Below are 23619 nucleotides of genomic sequence, written 5' to 3'. Positions count from 1 at the left end.
TGGCATTCCAGCACAGGGGCACCCAGATATCGTCACTGTCATCATCACCCATTGTCTCTTCTATGCATGGCCCAGAAAGGAGCAACCTGCACCAGGTAACCCAGCAGAAGAGAGGGGCAGAGAGAAGTGCTGTGGGCACTCTCCCATCCACGACAGAGAAGACATCAGGGAAAGGTCCCATCCCAAGTGGGCAGAAGGCACTCTGGGCCTTGGGTTTGTCTTGAGCAAGCTGCATTTCGAGACAGAGTCCCCGGGGGAATCCCAGGTGTGTGGGGGCGGCCGGAGGGGAAGGTGGCTTTGGGGGCCTAATCTGGAGGGCCCTGGAAGCCGGCTGAGCAGTCTGAACTTGAGAGCATCGGGAAGCATTGATGGGCTTTGGGCCCAAGACTGACAGCAGCACAGCTGAGCTCCAGGAAGGCTTTTCAGCAAGTGCCTGGGAGTGTTCTTGGAAGCAGGCTGAGTATAAATCATAAATAAACAAACGAGAACTCTGCAGCCGGGCGTGGGCCAGTGGGAAGAGGGGAGACAGGAGGAGGGGCCATGTGGCCCCAAGGCCACTCCCTGGCCTGGTGCCCACCAGGCCCTCTTGCCTGCCTCTGGGCCGGGGGGCCACTCTGCTGGGGCACCTGCTGGGGGCTCATACTCCTGGGGCAGGCTGCAGAGGGAGGCCCTATGTGCACCCTCGTTGTGGGAACTGGGGGCCACCTGCCTCACACAGCCCAAGGCACAGTCTCCCTTGGACCAAACAGGGCCCCAGTGGACACTCATCTGTGTGGGAGGTGTCTTACCAAATGTTTGAAGGGGAAAAAAAATCCCGTTTTCTTATTTTTTTTTCCTCTCTATTTTTGGATTATTTTTCTAGATGACTTCATTTCTAAGAAGGGGTAGTGGAGAGGAGGATGGAGGGAGGAGGGAGGGCCCAGGCCCTGAGCTGGGCAGAGGGAGCTGGGGCAGGGGTGGGAAGAGGACTGAGCACTCGGGAAAAGTGGAGGAGCATGGACCTCCCTTAAGTAGGGAAGGGTCTCAGGAGCCGGGAGTGTGGCCTTCCTGCTCTCCCAGTGCCCTGGGTGCAGCAAGAGCAAGCCCCCAGGATGTCCTCCACCCCACCCCACCTGCCACTGGCAGAACCCACTCTGCTGGCTACGGAAAGGAAGCACTGCTTTGTGTTAGGAGGCTCGGTGACTTCTGGAGAGCTGCAGAGGTGGCCTCAGTGGCCATACAGCCAGGATCCATGTCCCAAACACATGGCAGGAATCCAGCAGCCCACACCTGCCGCCCGGAAAGCCAGAGCCCTCGGTCATGCCCTCACTGGGTGAGGGGCGTTGCTTCCCTGGGCTGCTCACTTCTGAGAAGTGGGGAGCCCAGGTGAGCTGCCTGCACCCTCCCGCAAGGAAGGCAGGGAGCCACAGCTGCTACTTCCCCTGAGGAAGTGGTGACTTCCAGGCACAGGAAGGGTGCTCCAAGGTAGCAGCCACCCCAGCACCCCTTTCTGTCCTGAAGGGCTTTCCAACTGACATCCTCAGCTGCCCGTGGCTGCTGTGGGGACCACACCTGGCCAGGCTCGGTGTGAGGTGGGACTGGGCCTTTGTGATCTCTGAGCATCGGGAGGGCAGCAAAACCAACCATGCTGTGGGGTCGCCCCCCGGGGTGGGGGAGCCAGCGGGTCTGGGGTGGAGCACAGCTCTGTGGCCTTTCTGTCCCCCTCCAGAGCTCTGCCCTCAGCTCCTCAGGCTAAGCCCCTGGGGCCTGGCTGGGGAGAAGGAACAGGACACTGTGGGGGTCACCACCGAACTTCAGCAGAAGTTCACTCTCACTGTTCTCGAGGCCAGAAGTCCAAAATCAAGGTGCTGGCGGGCTGGGTCCTTCGGAATCCACCCAGGCTCTCTCCACTCTGGTGCCGGGGACCCTTGGTGTCCTATCCTGCGGTCACTCCACCTCTGCCGGAGACTTTCCCCAGCCTCCCCTCTGTCCCAAACCTTTCTGGGCCTTCTTTCTTCTTGAGATCTTTAACTCCATGACCTCTGCAAACTTATCCACATAAGTCATAGTTGCAGGTTCTGGGTGGACGCAGTTTAGTCCCCTATACGAGGCATGAGTCCAGCTCAGAGCAGGTCCAGGGGAAGGAAGGGGGAGCAGGAGAGGAAGAGGCAGCAGGTGGGAGAGAGGTGAGTTGGATGCAGGAGCCGCTGCCCCAGGCTGCCCTCAGCTCTGTCCCCCTCTTAGTCGTTTATGCCCCACATCACCTTGTGAGGTGTTGTGAGTTTCCCGTCCCCCCCCAGGACCTCTAGTTCCCCTCTGTGCCTCATCACCCTGCTCTCTGAGTCCAGAAGGCAGGAGAGACCAGCCGTCCCTCTCACCCAGCCCTGCTGCTCCCTGGGGTCATGGGAAGGACAGTGGGTCCCTCATTTCCCAGCCCTGAAGCACTTCCTTTTCTCCTCCCAGATACCCTTGGAGTGTAGGCCACTGCTTCTCAGCAGGCCCCTGTGGGCAGCAGACATTCTCAGAGATGGAGAACCTTCCAGATGCAGGGGTCAGAACTGGGGTCAGACTTGGCGGCTCCCACTTGTCTCGTTGGCACCATAGCACTGCCCTCAAAGGGGATGCTTATTCCATCTCGGGATGAGAGAGACAAATCCTAAATGAGTCCACAGACTAAATGCAGACCTCGAGCCCAACATGGCTGACCTCCACTTTTAACACAGCACCAGCTGCACCCACTGGGCCTGATCCTGAGAAGGATCCCATCAGCGTCAGGCTGTCCTTTCCTGCCCGGACCCTGAGGACAGGAGGCTCAGCGCCTCTGCTGCCCGAGCTGAGTGTCAGGGAAGCTGTCCTCTGGGGAGAGCCCTTCTCCATGTGACCCCCAGCCTCCCATGGCACTGACCCATCTCGTGAGCCTTTCCAGGGCAAATTCCCATTTCTTACCCTCCCTTGAGAAAGGGGGCTCTGGGAGGCCCCTCCCTTGGAGGGCTTCTGGCCTCTTGCTCCCCAATCTACAGTGTCAAGGACATTGGGCCCTTGAATTGGGAGGCAGCTGGGGAGGGTGACTTTGGACAGGTGTCCCAGCACCATGCCTGGGTCAGGTGGACCTGCCCGGAGGCGACAGAGTCTGCCTGGGACTCCAGTCCAAGGACACCTGTCACAGGGTCTGATTATCCGCCCCTGGCCAGAACGAGCTGGGGACACTCCTGGGCATTCTTTGGACTGAGGCCTGAGGGGGACACTTCCAGTGCTGCAGGAGTCACCCTGCCATGGCCAGTGGCGATGTCATACTTTGGAAAAGTTAAAAAAAAGAAAAAGCAGCCACAAGCAAACTGAGGCTGAGTAACAGCCGGGCTGAGTCACGGCAGGCAGAGCATCTGCACACGGTCGGTGGCCGGGGGTGGGGAGAGGGGACAGGGGCCCACCTGCCATGCTTCCCTGGACTTCTGGAGGCAGCAGGCAGACGGTCCAGAGAACGTGGGCTCTTCTGGCTGCACACCCGGGCTGCCCAGATGCCGACCAGAACCTGGGTTCATAGCACATCTTGGCACTAAGCAGCCCCAGGACCTGGGCCACTCAGGCTTTCTTAACCTCAGTCTCCTGTCTGTCTGAGGTGACAGTAGCTGCTCCTACTGTTGTGTGCAGGTGACAGGAGGCTAGAGCCCGGGGCTCCAACTCCAGCACGCTAGGACTGCGCGCACGCTACCCTGCCCTGATCTCTGCCTCCCAGGAGAAGCCCTCATGGCTGGATGGGCACTGCTCTAGAGCAGGGATTCTGATAGTGCCATGGGGCCTTCCTTCCAGACCCAGGCCCTCCTAAGCAAAGCAAGCCTCTGGGGACAGAGCCACTTCCTCGATGACATTCCACACCTCCTCCTTCCTTGGGGCCCAGTGTCTCTGAGGGGTTCTGGGTCCAGTGGTCTGGGCTTTGGGGGCAGCCAAGGCAGGCAGGGTCTCCCACTTCAGTCAGCTTCCTGCCCGGCAGCCTGACCAGATCCCTCACTGTGTGGCTCCTGCTGCAGCCTGGGGGGCTGAGGAAAGCTGGCAGGGGGTCTTGTTTTGCATGGGGTCCTCACTGACAGCCACCCCAAGCTCTGTGGGCCCCTCAGCCTCTGAGTGCAGGGTGGAGGCCCTGTCCGCACACCTTGGTGGTGTCTGATAGGGTGTGCTGGTGCCCGTCACCTCCTGACCAGAGGGCCCTGCAGAGGGCAGGCCTCTGTGCTAAGGAAGCCCCTGCCCTGCTGAGCTCAGGGTTCAGGAGCCAAAGGTGTCTGAAGGTGTCAAACCACTCTCCTCAGGCCCTGAGGAACTAGGAGGAAAGGGACTTGCCCAAGGCCACCCGGCCAGGCATGACAAGGGCACGCAACCCTGACCTGCAGGGTCCCACACCCTCTCTGAGGCTGGACCCAAGCTCCCTGAGCCCTGTGTCCGGGATCTGGCTCCTAGGCCCCACCCCAACCCTGGAGCCCATGTGATCCCAGCCCCCTCCCTCTGATGTGGTCCCTGCTCCCCCCACAAGCGGGTGCCTGCCTCTCCCGCCCCCACACTCCCTGCGGGAAGGGGTTCCTATGGCACCCCTTCCCCCGCACACACTTAGCTCACTGGCAGCCATCTGCCCCGAGACGGTGGCAGCAGATGCCTTGTTGCACAGCGGTGCCTGAAATGCGGTCGGCCCAGCGCCTGCAGCGGATGTGCACGCTGTCAGCCAGGGCCAGGGCCCCAGGCGGGCCCCCAACACTCTGTTGGGGCAGAAACACCCGTCCAAGGCAAGCTGGGCAGGTCAGGACACCTAGGTGACCCTGGGTAAGGGTGCTGGTGGGGCTGGAGTCAGAGCTGCCCAGCAGTAGCCCCTCACTCCAGCTGCTTGGGGAATTGATGGGGGCCTCTCTCTGGCAGGCTGCACCCTTGAGGGGCAAGACTCTCCCTCTGCTTGACTCCCTGGGCAAAGCCCACAGTGTTGAGGTGCTGGTTCCAGGCCCCAGACACACTCCTGCCAAGAAGGAGCAGGTGGACCCCTCAGTCCTACCCCACGAGGCTGCCACTGCAGAGGGCAGGCGGAGGCCTACGGAAAGGGGTCCTGAGTGTCCTAGTGTCCCCAAGGTCGGAAGCTCAGCGGGGCCGAGGCAAGCCCGTCCCCCAGCTCTTGCCCTGGCTCTGGCATTGTGTGTCCTGGACTCCATCTCCATCTCCTCTGGCTTCTTAACACTGTGGGGGCAGGTGGAGTCCTGGGTCGGGGGACCCTGGACCTGCACGTCCTCGGAGGTGGTGGCCATAGACCTCAGACCCACTGGTCATGTCCAGGACGCACGCACCCCGTTGGTGAAGAATCCTGGTTTCTAGGCAGCGACCTCCAGACTTCGGAGAAAAGGCCTGCTGAGGGCCCTGAGACCCTGGCCTTTGGCCTGGCTCTGCCCTCCCCAGACCCAGGAGTAGGGCTTTGTGGTGGTGGGTCCCCAGCTGGGCACCGGAGGGGGAGCCAGCATGGAGCAGGGGCCTGGTGGGGAAAGCGCTGGTGGTCGGCAGCACCTCCACTGATGTGGGACCAGGCCTTCCCCAATAAACACAGAAGATACTGGCCAGGCCCAGAGCCCTCAGGACTTTGGTTCAATGTGAGATAGAACGTCCCGTCCCGGCTGCAGAAAGAACTAGAAGAACATTGCAGGGATCTGCTTGCTGGGCAGCCGAGCTGTGGCCTCTGGCTCAGCGTTCCTTGGTGTGAGAGAGGAGGGGAGGTGATGGGGCCTCCTGCCAGCCGAGTTCTTGCTGCAAGCCAGACTGCCTGGGCCAGGATGGACAGCCCAGTTCCTTAGGACCCCATTAGCTGAGGCTCCAGGATCCTCTGAGACCCAGAACCCACTGCCAAGCCCCACAGCCTGCCCCGGGTGCCCCCTTCCCTCCTCCCATGCCCCCGCAGCAGCACGCAGACACACACACAGGCTGGCACACGCACACGCGCGCGTGCCCGCCCCCGGGCCGCCTCTGCTCCCTTGCGTCTTGAGTTTGTTTTGCTTCGGCAGGGCTCGAATGGGGACACGCTGCACTCTCTCAATTGGCAGCTTCCTCGGACCCCCCCCCCGTGGAGGTGCCATATGTCAGTGTCATGAATAGACATGAGGCTGGGGGGCTGGGAAGTGGCAGCTGCCAATCATTCACTGAATAGACCAGGGTGGGGGCATCTACTGCACCAGAGGGCGTGCCGGGGCTCCACTCTGACAAAGCCATGGGTGGAGTGTGTGAGGGTATGTCACTGGTCCTCATCTGGGGGACATGTCCCAGGCACCCAGAGCACATGAGTGTTGCCGGTCAGAGAGGTCACAGCCGAGACTGGGACTTGGTTTCTGCCCACCAAGTGCCAACTGACCAGCCCACACTGCCCTCCCAAGGATGCCACCCCAGGAACGCACCCTGGTCTCTGGTTCTGACCTGAGAATGTTCCATCAGGCTTCATCAGGGTGGGGCCCAAACCACACTTTCGGGAGGGGCAGAGGGGACCAAGTTCAGTCCGCGCCTGCTCTGGGCCCTGTCCATGTTCACAGCTCTCCTGGGAACTGGGCTCGCATCCTCATTCTAGGAGGAGAAAACGAGGCTCTTCAAGGGCTTTAGAGGCTGCGTCAGTCTTACAGCTCCCCAGCAGCAGGGGCAGGTACTGCTCTGGACTGCCAGGGTGTGTCCTGTGGTTCAGGCGGCCTGTCTCTCAGCCATGCCAGGGCTGCTCTGTGCCTCCTGGCCTCTCCACCCCATGCCACCCTGGGCCCTGGGCCCAGCCCCTCCTTCCCTCCTGTCGGGCCCTCCTCCCTGCCCTGAAGATGCTGTCACCCTTGATTCCCACAGAGCTGCACACACCACCTGCCTGTACTGCTGTCCCTCTTCCTCCTCAGTCCCCTCTCAGCCACCACTCATTAGGGAGGTGACTGAGGAGTGAATGAAGGGACTGAGGCAGCAGAGGCCAGAGCCATGCCCAGGCTAACGCTGGGGTAGAGGGAGGAGCGAGGCCCCGCCTCACTGGCCCCCACAGGCCCCTCCCTCCTTCCTGGCCCTGCTGGAGGCTGAATCCAGATCCGATTGACCGCTCCAGGTTAATTGGCTCTCTCTCCCTGCCAGCATGACGGATCCTGCCTGACATTTCCCCAGATAGTTAATTGATACCCAAGTAATTTGTCATGGAGACCTCGTTATATGCCAAGTGGGTCCCCTAAGCCGCTAGCGTCTGTGCCCCAGAAACAAGATTGGCAAGTTAATAATGGGGCCTTAATCACACTGTTCCCTGCTGGCACTGGAAGAGAATTACTGGGAGACGGGATAGGGAGCTGGTGGGAAGAGACGTTGCCTTCCTGGGGCCTTGGATGAAGCTTCATGAGTCCCGGAGCTCCTGCGCTTCTGCAGAAGGCCCCAGCCTCCGTTCAGCCACCTGGTGTTTCACCTCTGGCAGCAGAGCCTGGACTTTCCACTGAGAAGCCCCCTGTCTCCATAGGTGGGTGGAGGCTGGCTCCGCCCTGGCTCTGGCCACCCTGAGCCACAGCGACTTGCACAGGGAAGGCCCGGGCCTTCCAGGCACACCGCCTGGGGCTTCTGCTAGAGCTGTTCAGCTAGAGGCTGGGCAGTGCTGGCCCACCCTGGCATCGACACACAGGACCCCGTTTTGCTTTCGGTGGTTTCGGTCACACGTGACCTGGAGTTCTGAGTACACACGGGGCCACTTGGCTCCACACCTGCACACTCTTGCTCCAGGGTTTGCTCACTGGAGAGCCTGTGAGGAACCCCGGGGAGGACAGCAGCCTGGTTAAAGGCCAGGCCTGGAGCAGGGTGCGTCTGAGGATGGCTCCACTCTGCTCTCAGGGGTCTGCTCCCCCTGCGGGGGCCACAGCGGGGAAGCCAGTGAAGTGCAGGAGTCCTGGGCACCCAGCAGCCCCGGCAGACAGCCCCGGCAGACAGCCCAGCCCAGTGGTTTGGACCGAGTGTCCCTGAGAGGCCTGCGTGTCGGGCGTGGTCCCCAGCCCACTGCACTGTCCGAGGGGTTGGAACCTGTGCAAGGTGGGCCTAGAGGGTGGGGTGAGGTTGCTGGGGGTGTGTTCCCCAGGGGACAGTGGGCCCCTGGTCTCTTCCTGTTTGCTTCCTGGATGCCATGAAGGGAGCAGCTTGGTTCCTGCCATGACATGCTACTCTGTCACAGGCCCAAAAGCAACTGGGTCAGGTGACCGTGAACTGAAACCTCTGGAAACATGAGCCTGTCCTCTTTCTAAGGCAATTTTCTCAGGTATTTTACCACAGATGGTCTCAAACCACACAGCACTGTGGGCCCCGAGGAGGAATCAGCAGGCCCTCCAGGCACTGGGCTTCAACATGGTGACCTGTGACATGCAGTTCATATCCAGGCTGTGGACAGACAGCTGAAGTCACATACCCACGTGCCTTAAGACTTGAACAAAACAGCTCACTCCCAGGCCTTCCTGCTGGAAGATCAGGGCTAGGGCGCTGGCTCTGAGGCAGGGGCAGGATAGGCGGATGCTCTCAGTATTAAACCAGGGAGCTGTCCAAATCACAGGGCTGTGTGGGATGTGGGAAGGAGGGGTGCCACCAGGAAGTGGATGGAAGGACTTCCCGGGCTGGAGGGGTCCTGATGGTAGATGGTGCTGAGGTTTGAAGGTTACTGAGGTGCCTGAGGAAGAATGGCTCTGGGGGGCTTATCTTCTGCTGTGTAACAAGTTATCCCAGGAACAAGAGTTACTATGGCAGTTTCTGGGGGACAGGAATCTGGAAGCAGAATGGTGGAGGACTCTGGCTCTGGGTGTCATGGGGTTGCTTGAAGTCCAGAAGACAGTTGGGGCGCCATCCTCCCAAGTCTCTATGGGGTTGGAGGACCACTTCCAAAATGGCACCCTTGCATGGCTAATGGCAGGATGCTTGCGCGCCTAGCCAAGTGGACCCATGCACAGAGCAGCTTATGATGGGGCAGGAGATCTCCCTTAAAGCAAATACCAAGAAGGGGAGAAGGAGGCAAAGGACGAGAATGAGGGAAGAGACAGCGAGAAAGGGAGCAGTAGAGAAAGACGAGGAGAAGGAGAAAGAGGGACATAAAGACAGAGCAAGGAAGAAAAAGAGGAGAGAGAAAGAGAGAGGGAGAAACAGAGACAGGGAGAGGATAGGAGGGGAGATAAAGAGGAGAGAGAGAAAGAGGAGAGGGACAGGGAGAGAGAGACAGGAAAAGAGTGATAAAGGAGAGAGAGGAGACACAGAGAGACACCACCGAGGAAGAGTCAGAGTGCCCCGTAACCTAACCTGGAGCCAGGGAGCGAGCCATGGCTTCTGCTGCCTCCCTCCGTTGCTCATACAGACCCACCCTGTGACACTCAATAGGACCAGGACACCAGTGCCAGGAGGGCAGATCACTGGGCCATGTTGAAGACTGGCTACCACAAACTCCAGAAAAAATAAGCACATAGATGGCCTAATGTTCTCAGTACCAAAGAGATTCATGTTCCATTTATTCCATGGCAGAGTTTGGGGATAAATAAGTCATGGGCACATAGAAAACACCCCCCCACCACCACCAAATGAGGCAATTATTCAGTCCAGGAAACACAAGAGATTGTACAGAGGTGTAATTACAACATGTTCCTCAGCAGTGACCAGAGTACGCAAAGAAACATCTTTTTTTTTTTTTCAGCTGTAGATGGGCACAATAGCTTTATTATGTTTATCTAGTTTTTTTATGTGGTGCTGGGAATCCAACCTAGTGCCTCATGCATGCTAGGCTAGGCAAGCACTCTACCACCAAGCCACAACCCCAGTCTGCAAAGAAACATCTTGCACATGCTGAATCCTGATTCGTGGGGACAGGAGGAAGCAGGAAGCGGGTGGTGTGCACGTGTGTGTGTGTGTGTGTGTGTGTGTGTGTGTATGCGTGCGCGCACGCATCTGGGCTCCAAAAGTGCTTACACGTGCGCACCTGGGCTCCATGAGAGAACAAACTTTCAATCCCCACAGCGGAATATTGATTGGTAATTTCTAAATCTGAAAAGTAAAGGGAACAGCAGCAGTAACATTGCTACTCAGAAGTAAATGCTGAAAGAGCAGCCGAAACACCAGGGGGAGCAGGGGGCTGCGAAACGGCCTGGGTTCCATCCCAAGCCCTGCAGAACGAGCTGATCTTCCAAACTGTGCACACTTTGTTTAGGAAATAACAAAAGAAATGTGAATCACCAAAAACAAAACCAAACAAAAACAAAGCACCCAACGTCCCGCCACACCCAGCTCCCTGCAGCCTGGGCAGGAGCCCAGGAAGCCAGGCCTCTTCCTGGGCCTGGGCCCCCCAGTGTCCTCCTTCTCCTCCTGCAGGTGCCCTGGGTCTTTCTGCTCTGTCCTGGTCCTCAGCTTGCACCCCTGGCCTGCCACCACCTGGAGCTGCCCTCTGCAAGGTGGGAGGAGCCTGAGAAAGGGAGGAAGCCAGAGGGGTAGGCAGGCAGAACACCACCAGCCCTCACTGGCCTGCAGGGGGAGTGGAGGCTGAAGGGCTTGGTCCCTTGGCTGGGGCGGGGAGCAGACTGTACCATCCTTCCACGCTCCTCGCCCACCACCCACCCGCATGCCAGCACAGCCGCCTCTGCTGTTATTAGTAATGGGCAAAACTCCATGAGGGCCCTGGCCAGGGGAGAGCAGTGGGACCACTGGGCTGCTGGGGCTGCTGCTGGGGCAGGTGGGCCAGGCTGGAGAGACCCACCTCACGCAGGCCCTTGGTGGCACCCCAAGTTCCTCACCTCTCTGAGGGACCCGAGACCAGGCTGCCTTGGGTAGGAGAGGGGTGTCTGCAGCTGGGGCACTGCGCCTGGAGGGGAGGGAGCAGCCGGCCCCTCGTGCTCCCCAAACAAGCAGCACGCAGGGCAGGAGCCTGCATTGGAACCTGCACACAGCTGTCCCCACCAGACACAGAGCTCCAGGCAAAGCCCGTCAGCTCTCTTCTGGGCGCGTGCACAGTCGCTGGGATCTAAGGGGCAGATTGGTGCCCCTGCAGCCTGAGCTGGCCCTGGGGCCCATGGCTCTAGTGAGATGTTGAAGAAGGGACCAAGGGGCCCAGTGTCTGGTACGGGTGGACTGGGGCTGGCCTTGGACAGATCCTACTGGTCACTCCAGCCCTGAGGGGTCCTGGGTGAGAGCCAGCAGCCAGGCCAACCCACTGCTGGAAGCCACCCCTTTCCAGTCCCTAGGCAGTTTGGGGGGCGGGGAAGGGGCACAGAGGCCGGCAGGTGAACTGGAAAGTCTATTTGGATCTGACTTCAATTATTAAGAGGTTCAAAAATATTCTTAGCACTGAAGAGCTGTGGTCTGCTGAGATGGACATCACTGCGGCCTATTTTTAAGGCTCTGCGGGAAGGAGCCCAGACGCCACTGCACTTAGCCCCTACCCGCCCTCTGCTCAGGCGTGGTGTCTGGCTGCCCACCCAGCCCCGGCCCCAGCCCCAACCAAGCCTGCACCCTGCTGCTTCTGTCTGTGCCCTTGAGCGTTACTCTTGCAGCCCCATGAGAGGGGTCTGCCCCACTGTCCCTACCTGTGGCCTGCTGGCTAGACAGCCATTACCTCTGGCCTCTGTGGACCCTGCTTCTCCAAAAAACAGCCTTCCTCACTGGAATCACCATGCGCCAGGCCTGAGCCAACCCTTAGTTCCTCTGCCTGTGGTCTTCCCAGTCCCAGGGAAGGCGGGACAGGTATAGTTCCCTCCTGACGTCTGTGCTGTGCCCAAGGCACTAGTGAGGCAGTCCATTCCTCAGCTTCAACCTTGTGCTTCCAATCTCTCTGACCGTGGTTCCTGATGGACCTCTGGTAGGGAAAAATCTGGAAGAAGGGCTGGGGTTGTGGCTCAGTGGCAGAGCACTCGCCTAGCACGTGTGAGGCCCTGGGTTCTATCCTCAGCACCACATAAAAATAAATAAGTAAAATAAAGGTGTTGTGTCCAACTACAACTAAAAAAATAAATTTAAAGAAATCTGTAAGAAGCTGGGAGGGTGGGTGGTAGGGCCAGGGAGTACACGGTGAGTGCATGTCAGGGGTGTGGTGGGCAGCCGGCCAGGGCTGTGCCTCCTGGGGACCCTGATGGCCTGGGGCACCCTGGCAGGGGTCCTAGGCCTCAGCTCAGGCCCTCTACCTCAGCAGGTGGGTGGAATGACGTGGCAGCTTTCCTAGGAGCACGCTGGGGAAACAGGAATCTGGACACTGCTGGGGTCTTTGGCAGCTAGTCACCCCTGCTCAGATCCCCTGGAGTCCCCCTAGCTCCCTGCCTGGCTCCGCCCCCGCTGCTGCTGATTTAGGTGCATTCTCTCCCTAAGGGCCAGGCAAGCCTCTCCCATCCTCAGTGGGAAGGGGCCCCCAAAGGTGTGCCTATCCCTGGGCTTGGGTGAGAACGCCTCCTTGACTCTGGCTCTCCTTGTGTGCAGTGCCTGCACGGGCTGTGGCAGTCATGTGTCTCCTGGAGAGCCTTTCCCAGGTCTGCTTGGGGCAGTGACATGAAATTTTAGGGGGACAGCCCTGGGGGCTTCCACTATGGCCCTGTTATCCTCAAACCCTGGATAGGACTACACAGGGGTCCTGGCCAGGAGGCTGACCTGTGCACAGGTGCTCAGTGGGCAGGCGCCACCCTCCACCTACCATCTTGTTCCTGGGACCAGCCTGGGACTCATCCACACTTCACTTGCTGGAGATTTCCTGTGTCTGAGACTTGGTACGTACCTGCCATCTAATGCCCCAAACCCGATGAGGAAAACAGGTTCCAAGTGGGAGCTGGTGCTCAGCTATCAGAGGCTGCTGTAGACCCACCCCAGGGGGGTCCTCAACACCCACTGCAAGCTGGCTTGCGTAGGGGCCTGGCAGCTTGACTTCATCTGGATAGGACGTAATGGGCTGTCCCTTGGGCTCAGCAGGAACCCGTCACCCCCAGCCTGTGCCTGAGTCTCTTTCCCTGCTGCCCTCCTGTTTGGCCCACAGCCCAGCTGCACTAAAGGCACTGGGTCAGGTTGCCTAGAGACCCTAGGAAATACCCACAGATGGTGTGCAAGACACGAGTGTATTTTTTAATTTTTATTTTGGTACCAGGGATTTAACCCAGGGGTGTTTTACCATTGAGCCACATCCCCAGCCCCATTTAGTATTTTATTTAGGGACAGGGTCTCACTGACTTGCTTAGCACCACACTTTTGCTGAGGCTGGCTTTGAACTCACAATTCTCCCATCTCAGCCTCCCGAGCCACTGGGATTATAGGTATGTGCCACTGCACCTGGTGACATCAGTCTATTGAAAGCTGCTCATGGGGAAGGCCCAAGGCAGCAGGCTGGACAGGCGGTACCTGTCCCTCACAGTGAACCTCCTGTGTCTCCATCCCTTTCCACACCTTGTCCAATGGTAGCTGGCTGGACAAGAGGAACTTGTCATCTCCATGGTGCCCCCAACACCAGGGCAGTCACCCAGGGAGGAGGGTTTGCCAGTCAGGCCGCAGCAGTGACATCATTAGAGTGCTCCATTGCATGATCAGCATCCCAAGAAGCAGCAGGCCTGGTGTGTGTGCAGGAAGGCAGCTCTTACTGTAACGCTAGTCTGCCCACGTACCACGTATGAGAGTCAGTGTCCCTCAGGATGGCATTTACCTGGACATTCTGGTCTGGGCGTAACATGGCTTGGGAATAGACAGGGGTGTTTCAGGGTCATGATGTCCCACCATCCTCCATTTCTTTAAGGACGACCCCCCGCCTCCTCTTCTCCATTGCTGGCCACCTTCCTCCAACCTGATCTGGAACTAGGGAAAGGGGCCCACGGGATCTGGCAGCCAGCCCTCTACCCTGTCCTCTCCACTCTGGGAGCAAACTGGCACATGAAAGACCGGGGATGAGGCAGGCTGCAGGTGCCACCCACTGCGCCCTTCCTCTCAGTTGCCACTCCAAGCCCATGCCAAGAGAGGAAGTGGCCAGATGGGTCTGGGAATGAGCTGCCTTCCCACAGTGGAGACGGGGCTTGAGGATATGCCTCTGGGTGGGGATGGCAAGAGCATCCTGGCTCTCCAGAGGTGGGCATGGGCCTCAACTGGCTTCCTGTTTGGAATCCTCTGAAACCCTAGGTGCCTGTGCCCACCCTTGGCTTCGATTCAGAGTGAGGACACTTGTGGGAGCTGAAGCATGGCCACACCAGTGTGGATCCCCTCTGTGGCCCACTATGGCTGGAGGGGCACCAGTTAAAAACGAACCCTGAAAGAAAAGACAGAGCAGGTGGAGGCAGGTCTGTATTCAGAGGAGTGGACGGGGCAGGAGAGCCATGGTGCTGGCACAGCCTGGGCCACTGGGCACGGGAACCCAAATCCTCCCCCTGTGCTCTAGGAGGATAATCGCAGGCACTTTCTGGTTTGGGACTGACCCTGGGAAGGTCTGTCCTATTTGGGTATTGTGGCCACACCCACCAGCCAGTGCTAGAGAGAGTGGGCTGTCATTGACCAAGCTGGGCTGTGCTTGGCCATCAGCTGGCTGTTCCAGGGGGTGTGTCCAGGGTCTGGGCCTATACCTGTGGTTAGGTGAGGTCCCCACAGCTACTGTCCTGAGGCGGGAGTGGGAAGCCAGCAGCCCGAGTGCTCATGGCACCTCGTCTCCTCCACTCCAGAACGGGCTCTGCTGCTCCTGGGAGCCTCCAAGTCTGTCCCGGGGCCTCTGCTGTGGTCCTGAGGGGTCTGTAGGCTCTCCTGGGCCCCCTTTGGGGCATGCCTTTGGACAATGTGCCTTCTGACTCCTGGTAATGACATGGAGAAAGGGCCATCATCAAATGCCACAGCCAGCCCGGAAGACCCCGAGTGGCCCCTGGAAGGCCCATGGCACTCAGGCTGGCCAGCCCCGACTATGGAACTGAGCAGTCCAGAGGCCCATCTCTCAGTTCTCAAAGCAGCTTAGCAAGGCCTAGGAACAGCCTCCAGGAAACGAGGGCAGGGGGGAGACGGGCACAGAGGAGGCACAGCTCCCGAGTGCTCGGTGCTGCCAGGCTTGGGCACCTCACAGTCTTCCTTTGGGGAGGGAGAAGTGCCAGAGGCAGGCCCCGAACCCAGGATGCCACTGCGGCCTGCATTGCTGCTTATCAACACCCTGGGCCTCACCTTCCTCCACCTAACAGCGTGATTGAGTACCTGCCTCCTGGTGAGACTGCCGCCAGGCTTTGCTACCTGCCCACAGTGCTCACGACAGGCCTGCGCTCCGACCCCTAGCACAAGAACTACTGTGCTGCCTCTAGAGGTGGAAACTGAGGGCCAGGGTACCTGTGATGTAGCTGTCTGTGTAGGCCTTCCAGGGGCCATGCCATTTCTGTGGAAACCGGGCCATGAGAAGCTGGGATAGCCCTGCTGGGAGACAGGCCTTGGGCCTGATGTTTCCAGAGAGTTCCCTCCAAGCCAGGAGTCTGTCTCACTCTCCTCCCCCTTTGGGATCTCTTCTGGGTTCCCGGCCAGTCCCAAGGCACAACACTGAAGCAGGGAGAGGCTGGGCCACTGCAAGCCTCCACCTGTGGGCAGCATGAGCCTTTCCTGGTGCTCACCTCGCTTGCCCTGGTTCAGATGGCCGGAGGTGTCCCAGAGTCCTGCGAATGTGTTCTCGAGAGCGGATGTCAGCCTGGAGGAGACAGCTCAGTGAGGTGCTGGCTGATTCTGAGCCAGACTCTGGACACATCGTTCCTGCCCAACAGCCTAGGGACGCCCCCACACCTCCCACAGAGAGTCCTCCTCAGGACCAGCCTTCTGGGAATCAGGACGAGCAGGCCCTGGTGTGTGGGTGACCGGGATTCCAAAAGCTTCAGTGTTGAGGCCCTGAACCAGGGGAGGAGGGTCCTGGGGTCCCCCCGGGAGCAGCTCAGCCAGGTTACCAGAGTGAGAGGGAGCTGTGGGGCCAAGGCAGAGACTGGGACAGGCCCTAGTGGGGAGGGATACGTGACAGGGCTCAGTCCCAAGTGGGACCCTGGCCTCAAGAAGCCCCCCTGATCCTGGCTCAGACGGGTTTAGCTTAGCTTTGGGGCCACGTGACTCATGGGTGGCAGCAGCTGATCCCCAGATGGTCCTGCTTCAGTTAGTGGGGGAAGTGGGTCGGGGTGGGCAGTGGGCGGCAGCAGCCCTGCGTGGCAGGAGTGTCTGCACTTGACACAGGCGGTGCACCAGCATCTACGACCAGGGAGGGAGACTGAGACCACACCCATCCCACACACGGGAGCTTCTGGAGGGTGCTGAGGCCAGTGGCCCAGGAAGAAAATGGCAGGTCTGGGACCCTCACCCGTCCCAGCAGGTGCAGGGACCATGGGCTTCTGGGGACAGGTGACTTTTCTCTGAAGTGTGGGTTCAAGACTTGGTGGGGGCTCTTCTCCAGCTAGAGGCACATGACCCTATTCCTAGGTAGTCAAAGTCCTTTTCAGGTGGCTGACCCCCAACTGTAAGAAGAGGGAGCCACTGCGGTAAGCCGAGAAGAGGGCACAGGCCTGCCCAGCAGGTCTGGGACACACAGCCCAGAGGTCCAGGGCTGAGGACCGCTGACACAATCTCCTGGATTTTTTTCTCATTAGGCCACTAGGAAAGAATGGAAGAGGAAAGGCCTCTTGGGGCTGGGGACACTCACAGGTTTGTCAGCCCATGTGCCTAAGACCCCAGTGACAACCTGGATGGAGAGAGAGCAAGGCTCCTGCTAGTGGACGCCCACAAGACACCTCTTGGCACAAACGCCCCAGGAGCACAGCCATGGTGTGTGCAGGCTGCTGCTGCCACCTGGAGGCCATCCTGCACTCTTGCAACCAGGCCGAGGCAGGATGAGGTCCACTCTCCACAAGCCTGGGGCCTCTGCTGGGTGGCTGCCTCCATCCACCTAGCAGAATCTCCAGGGCTGGGCTGTGGAAGGCAGGGTCTCAGGTGCAGACCATGCCCCAGCTCCTCCCAGAGGCCTGGTAGCACACAGGGAGCTGCTCCCCGAATGGCAGATCTGAACATCCTGCACATTGGTCGCCTAGTCCCTGCAGACGAGGTCTACAATCTGAAAGCTCAAGACACCAACTGGCTACTGGTTGCTTTACCCCTCCCTGTTCTGGCTGAGCTGCTTGTGCACATCAAACTCCTTCCTGCCCCAGGGCCTTTGCAAATGCCATTCCTGAGCCAGGAATGCTCTTCCTGAGGACAGCTTCTCCTTATGGCTTCTGTGGAACACATACTGGCATGTGACTGGTGTTCCCCCATCATGACTGAAGGCGAAGGTGAGCTGTGGGCATCCTGGGCTCAGCTGCAGGTTTGATTCCTTCTCACCTGAGCCAACTGGCTCATCTCAGTGCTAATATCCTGACCCCTGAGCACCAGTTTAGGTGCTGGGTACCTGGTGTAGCCACACCTGGAGTTCCTGATTAGCATAAGCCTTCCTCAGCCCCTCCCCCAATGTTCCTGCAAGGGCCTCCAGCAAGGGCTGCTTCTTCTGGGCTTCTGACTGGGGACTGGTGGAGCACTCTGACATCAGAGTTGACATCAACTGATCCTCCAAACAACCTGGTGCCTGGGGACAGGAGGCTCAAGTGAGGGAGAGGCTGAGTGTTGGGCATAGTGGCCTCTGAGGCATAAGTAGGTGGTCTGGGGAAGAATTCCTGGGAACTCTGCATCCTCTTGTCCACCCTCCTGCCTCCAGGGCCCAATAAGTCCACACTAGGCTCCCCAGCAAGGAGCCCATGGACCTGCCCTCAGCCCAGGGCCATCTGGTCCTCAAACCACTACTGTGTGACCCCAGCTGAGCTGACAAGTGGTGAGAAGTAGAGGGGCATGCGCTGGACCCCACCTGGCGCACAGGCTCTGGGATCCGGAACCTGCAGCAGCATTGGGTCAGGCGCACGGCTGCCTCCAGGCTTATCTTGTGGCCCACGGAGATGTAGAGAGGCTTGATGCTGTGGCTGTGGCTCTTCAGGGCCTAAGCATGGAAGGGAGGTCAGAGAGCTACGAGGACACGTGCCCCTGGTCCAGGCCAGCCGCAGGGGCTAGAGGCACTGAGGAGATCCTGGGTGGCAGCAGGGAGCTCTTGGACTCCCATCCCCTAGGCTCCTTCCCACTGCCTGTCCCAGGGCAGGGTGGACAAGTGCTGGCATCGAGGAGCCTGAGGTGCACGTGTGCGAGTGCACACACTGCCCTGATCTCCAGAGCAGGGCCAAGGCCCGGGCCACTCACCATTCCCAGGACAGTTCCAGAGCCTCCCATCAGAGGAAATGTATCTCCTCCAGCCTGCAGGAGCCGGATCTGGAAAAGGGGGAGAAAGCTTGTAAAAAATGTCTTTTCTTGGTGAAGGGCTGAGGCAAGCCTCTTCCTGTTTAAAACCCAGTCAGAGCTGGGTGCAGTGATGCACGCCTATAATCCCAGTGGCTCAGGAGGCTGGGGCAAGAGGATCATAAGTTTAAAGCCAGCCTCAGCAACAGCAAGGCACTAAGCACCTCAGTGAGACCCTGTCTCTAATAAAATACAAAACAGGGCTGGAGATGTGGCTCAGTGGTCGAGTGTCCCTGAATTCAATCCCCAGTAGCAAACCCCCCCCCCCAAAAAAAAAAAAACATAGTCACAGCCAGGGAAGGGCCCTTTCTTGAATGAATACTGTACCCGAACAAAGCCATCTGCTGAGACGGCCCTCAGTGTGCCCAAGGACCCCATCTGACTTGAAAACAAGGACTTTGAGATGGGCAGCAGCTCAACTGGGACCAGCGCCCTGGTAAGCAAAGGAGGGGCCAGGGCACACAGGGCCACCCTGGCAGCAGGCTGTGGCCAGGACTGAGTTTCTACCTTCCTCCTGCTTCCTTTCCTACTAGGAACTTGGGCACGTGTAGGCTACCTCCACACTTTCCTTTGCAGGGAAGAGGATGGGCCCACAGTGGGTTGCGCTGGCCTGGGTGGGACCTGGACCCCCACCCACTTCACAGATGTTTATGGAGCGAGTGCTCCACACAGTGCCTGAGCCGGAGGAAAGGACAGATAGGGTCTCTGCTCTTGGAATTTGGTGTCCAGTGGGAAAGCCAAAATGTTAACGTCACCTCCTCAGTGCAGGCTGTGGAGCCAGAGAAGGGAGATGCAGGGATGAGAAAGGGTGTGGAAGCAGTCACAGGCAGGAGCAGTGGCCCAGAGCACGGGGCGCACCGTGAGCAGGGCCTGGAGGCTGAGCTATGTGAGCACCCTGGGGGACAGGCGACTGGGAGGCACGTGTGTACGTGTGTGTGTGTGTGTGTGTGTGTGACTGGAGGACATGACCTACAGTAACCTATAGGCGTGTGGCAGCAGCCCAGAGGTGGAGACAGAAGAGGTAGTCCTAGAAGGGGGAGGAGTCCAGGAGCCCCAGGGATTGCAAGCCACAGGCTGGGAGGCAGCCAGAGAACACCAGACCTGCTTTATTCTGGGCCAGGATCCAGGGACACAGAGGTGTCTGGGAGGTAGCTGACCTGTCCTTCCCATCCCCAGGGCCGCTCCAGCACCTGCTGGCTGAGCCCAGGCTGTCTAGGCCTCCTTACCTTCTCCTTGTGCAGGGCATTGTTCTCCAGCCCATCCACCTGCAGGAGTTTCTTGGCCACCCCAATGCAGGGCAGCTCTGTGAGGACGCCAAGGTGGCAGGCCACCCCGAAGCCTGGCAGGGGGCAGAGGAGGGTGAACTGGGGCAATGGGGTTGGGCAGCAGTAAGCCACGCAGCCTGGAGATGGGTGCAGGGTGAGGGATGAACAGAACCACACCCTCTGCAGACCAGTAGAGCACTCAGGGACCAGACTCCAAGACGTCCTGGGTGAGGCTGGGGCAGGGGAGGCCTCCTGCCTGGCAGGCCCAGTAGCCTGATCAGCATGCTCACAACACTTCCCCCTCTGCTTCCTTTTATTTTCTGGCAACTTCCTTCCTCCTCTCCCTTTGCTGCTGCCCTAAGGCCTCTGCATATCTTCCCATGGCCTGTGCCGTGCCCTGGGGCAGCCAGCCGGTCCCAGCACTAGCACCCAGGTCAGCATGCATTTACCCTTTGGCTTTGGGCCAGGATGACCATCAACCTCAGCACTCTCCTGGGCCAAGGTCCCTTCATCTATAGGAAATGCCACTCCCGTCTTGATTCTAGACAGAGGCCTGACTGTCCAGCTTGGGGATAGTAGTGAGGGTGGGGGTGCCCTGAGCTCAGACCCATGACTTTTCACAGGGGATAGGCTGGCACTAGACCAGGGTCCTGGAGAGGGGCCTGCGTAGGGTACTGTGGGGAAGAGGAGGGTAGCAGTGAGGGTGGGGTGAAAGGGGAGCTCTTCTCTGGGTGGGGATCTGTCCTGATGGTGAAAACAAGCCCAGAAAGCAGCCATCAGTGCCTGGCTGGCAGCAGATGCTCTTGCCGTGGGGTGGGAAGTACCCTCTCCCAGTCTCTCCCAGCACCCACCCTGACCTTCTCTTTTGGGAACAGGATTACCTCGGTGGTGCAGCACCCCATTTCCATCCACAAGAAGGACCTGCAGAGCCACAGGGGAGTCACAGTCAGCTAAGCTGACCCTCACTCCTCAGATTGGGATGTTCCTGGAGCTGCAGGAAGGGGAACTGCCACAGAGGTCCAGCTGTTTTGAAAATCTTCTTTGTTGGCTATGGTGGTGGTGGCTTGCAGGGGGCCTTCCCTCCCCCAGGCAGAAGCAGAGGGGCGGCTTTCCTGCCCCTGGGATGGGTCACTTGCCTGAGGCATGAGGCCCGGCTCCTTCTCCTGTAGTTGCTGCACCAAATCCACCAGGAAGGGCACCTCTCGGAAGGCCAGGAAGCCTGCCACGTAGGGGGCCGTCAGGCTGACCATTCGGCTCTCTTCATACACCACCTGCCACCAGGCAGCAGGTCAGTAGGGCCTGAGGCCTCCTGCTTCCTCCCTTCATTTTCTCTGCCTTGTTGCCCTGAAATTAACTGCCAACAACCAACCTTCCCTCTCTGCCCCACCCACTGCTCCCTTCTCTGCCCCACCTATGGGTGGGACATGCAAGACAATAGGTTTGAAGGAAGGGACAAGATAACCTTCCCTGAAAATGGTGAAAATGGTGGTGGGGATTGAGTGCTCATCCGGACCTGGTGAGTTTGAGGACCCCTGGCCCCTCTTCCCAAGAGCTCTTCTAAGGGTGGTGACTAGCCTCACCCCTGGGTGCCCCTTGCCCTTCTGGGCCTCCTTGTAAGTCAACGCTGACTCCACCACCTGCATGGGCCGCTGGAGGCTCAGAGACAAGGCACAGGAAGGCACTAGCATGAAGGCAGCATCCTGTGGACACTGGGAGGGACGGGAAAGCCAGGTCTCCTAGAGACTGGGACAGTACGGCTGCCACACTGGCTTTATGAAAAGACCTCTAATCATCTAGAAAGGCGGGCATGCCCTCAGAGCTAGGAAATCTAAGAGAACCGGTGTCTCCAGAGACAGGAGAATTTAGAGACACTGAGGGAGGAGGGGAGTGCACACTGGGTGGAGCTACGGGGACAGCAGAAGAACTGACTGAAGACCTTGCACACACTGCCAAGAGGTGAGGAGGACAGAGGGCCCAGAGGACCTGGGCTTCCTGAATGGCTGGGAACAACCCAGAGAGCTTTTAAAGTTAACTCCTTTTCTTAGGCTTCTCTGGCAAAGAGACTGTTTCAAACCCAAAAGACCCTGCCCCACAGGGAAGAGGGTTGCTGGTTATCACCTCGCCGGGCCTGTAGGTCAGCCTCTGCCTAGAGCACCTGAGGGCGGAGTCTCCCCAGCCTGAGTTACTCTGTAGCCTGGTGAGTTTCATTCCCCACCAGGGGGCACAGTGACATCTCTGATAGGCTCATCTTATGTCCTGGGCTTGGGAAACAAAAAGGGGCTTTCCTTTCTTGTTGCTCTATCTGGTTTTTGGAGCTTGTGTGAAGAAATTCTAATTAAGCAGCCACCATCATCCTATGGGGACACACCCCCATTTTTGTTACTGAATCCTCCAGATGTCTTGATGATAGCTCCCAAATTAGTTTCTACTAAACACACCTAAGAGAACTGATTCTTCTGTGTTAGTCTGGAAGTCTGGGACTTGTCTCTTGGCCTTTTTATCAGTAACTCAGTAAGAAACTTACCACGAATGACTCAAAGTGGGGTAGGTCCACTCTAATGGTAAACAAGAGAAACTGATTCTTAATGAACCCAAGCAGGATGGATGGCTGAAGCCTACAGATGACCTTCCACAGGGACACAAGGTGCGTCCTGTGTCCCCATAGGATGATGGTGGATGATGGTGCATAGTCTTCACCTAGCCAGCTCCCACTTCCCTATTAGGACCCAGAGAGCCCCTGACCCCACGAGTCCAGGAGTGGCCCCTGCACCCTTGTCTTAGTCCATTTGGGCTGCTATAGCACAATACCTCAGACTGGGTGCCTTATAAACAACAAAGATTTATTTCTCTCAGTTCTGGAGGCTGGAAGTCCAAGAGTCCTACTACATACACATTCTCTAGACTATGCCAGGAGAGGAAGTGTGCCTGGAAAGGCCAGGCGGCACAGCCTGCGAGGGAGCAAAGCTGTCCTGAGAGGTGTGGTGTGGGGAGTGGGGAGTGGGGAGGATAACAATGGTGGGAACCCAGCCTACAGGTCATCTCAAGCAGAGAAAAGATCACAAAGGGCCTTCAAGCCACTATCAAGCGCGAACTTGATTTATCTTGAGGCCCCAGGAAGGACACAGAAGTGCTGTTAAAAGAACTCATGGTGACAATGATAGACTTTATCTTTTTAATTTCTTATTTTTAAAGGAAATCACTTAGGCACCAAGGAGCAAGACTTGGGGTGGGGAGCCCATGACAATTCGGCTCAGAAACCTACAGGAGCAGAGATGGCAGCACAGACAGGGGAGGGGCCAAGGGGAGGCAGGCAAGGGGCCAGATCCCCGCAAGACTGAAGAAGCTGAAAATGCCAGCTGACATCCGCCAGGATGTGAGGGGAAGGGGAGTCCAGGAAGGGACGGCTGCTTGGGCAGCTCTGGGTGTGTGCTGCCGGTCACTGAAGCCGGCCAGGCTCGGAGGTCCAGACCACGGGCGGTCCCTACCGGCCACAGAAAGCCCTCAGCCTCTCTCTTTCTGCTTCCCCTCCAACGCCTCTCGCCGGTCACTGGAATCCTACGACAGCGGGCTGGGGAGTAGGGCTGTCCTGGCCTGTGCCAGGGCCTGGCTCACCCCACACCGCCGAGGAGGAGAAAAGGACAGAGGAAAGGCCACCAGTCCGCTCCCGCCTTCAGCCCGCGGTCCCTCCAGGTTACCTCGAGCTCGGGGAAGCTGAGCACCACCAGGGAGGCACAGGCGCTGACACTGTCCCCTTTCACGAAGGACACGTCCACGCCGCCGACCCTCTGCAGACCCGAGAAGGCGGGGTCCCGCTGCCACGCCTCCGTGTCGCGGTCCACCAGGAGAGCCTTCAGCCGGTCCTGCTCCCTGGGAGGGCAGAGGGGTCAGCCCGGCCGGGCGCGGGCCCCGTCGTCCCGCCGCCGGGTCCCGAGGCCGCAGGGCCCGCGAGCGCCGCGCAGCCCCCGCCCCGGCCGCGGCGCGCCACCGCTTACCGTTTCCACAGCGACAGCGTCTCCTCCGGCGGCCGCCCCGCGGCCTCCGGGGCCATGGCTCGGGCCCGGCGCTTCCGGCGACGTCACTTCCGGCGCGC

The 23619-nt window shown here is 59.0% G+C and overlaps 1 protein-coding gene across 4 annotated transcripts; it reads right to left on the bottom strand.

The window, feature by feature from the left end:
• Positions 1-9479: 9479 nt before the first annotated feature.
• On the bottom strand, positions 9480-23601 carry Endov (endonuclease V). Of its 4 annotated transcripts, none has more exons than XR_011704846.1 (10): positions 23522-23601; positions 23225-23396; positions 20666-20800; positions 20411-20450; positions 19491-19666; positions 18169-18237; positions 17786-17914; positions 15531-15604; positions 14517-14738; positions 9480-10408 (listed from the first exon to the last, which is right to left on the bottom strand). XR_011704846.1 is itself a non-coding variant. In XM_071602916.1 (9 exons), exons 1-9 carry the CDS (start codon positions 23575-23577, stop codon positions 14585-14587), a joined length of 1005 nt encoding a protein of 334 aa, XP_071459017.1. In that variant the 5' UTR covers positions 23578-23601; the 3' UTR covers positions 13034-14584. The 4 variants fall into 4 exon arrangements, 2 of the variants coding, with proteins under 2 accessions (XP_071459017.1, XP_027811330.1); XR_011704845.1 differs by lacking the exon at positions 9480-10408 and adding an exon at positions 13034-14206; XM_071602916.1 differs by lacking the exon at positions 9480-10408 and having other exon boundaries at positions 13034-14738.
• Between the last annotated feature and the right edge of the window lie 18 nt (positions 23602-23619).

This window comes from Marmota flaviventris, chromosome 17 (assembly GCF_047511675.1).
Source record: "Marmota flaviventris isolate mMarFla1 chromosome 17, mMarFla1.hap1, whole genome shotgun sequence".
NCBI classification, from domain to species: Eukaryota; Metazoa; Chordata; class Mammalia; order Rodentia; family Sciuridae; genus Marmota; species Marmota flaviventris.
The sequence above is the reverse complement of the archived record's forward strand: the minus strand, read 5'-3'. Positions and strand labels throughout refer to the sequence as shown.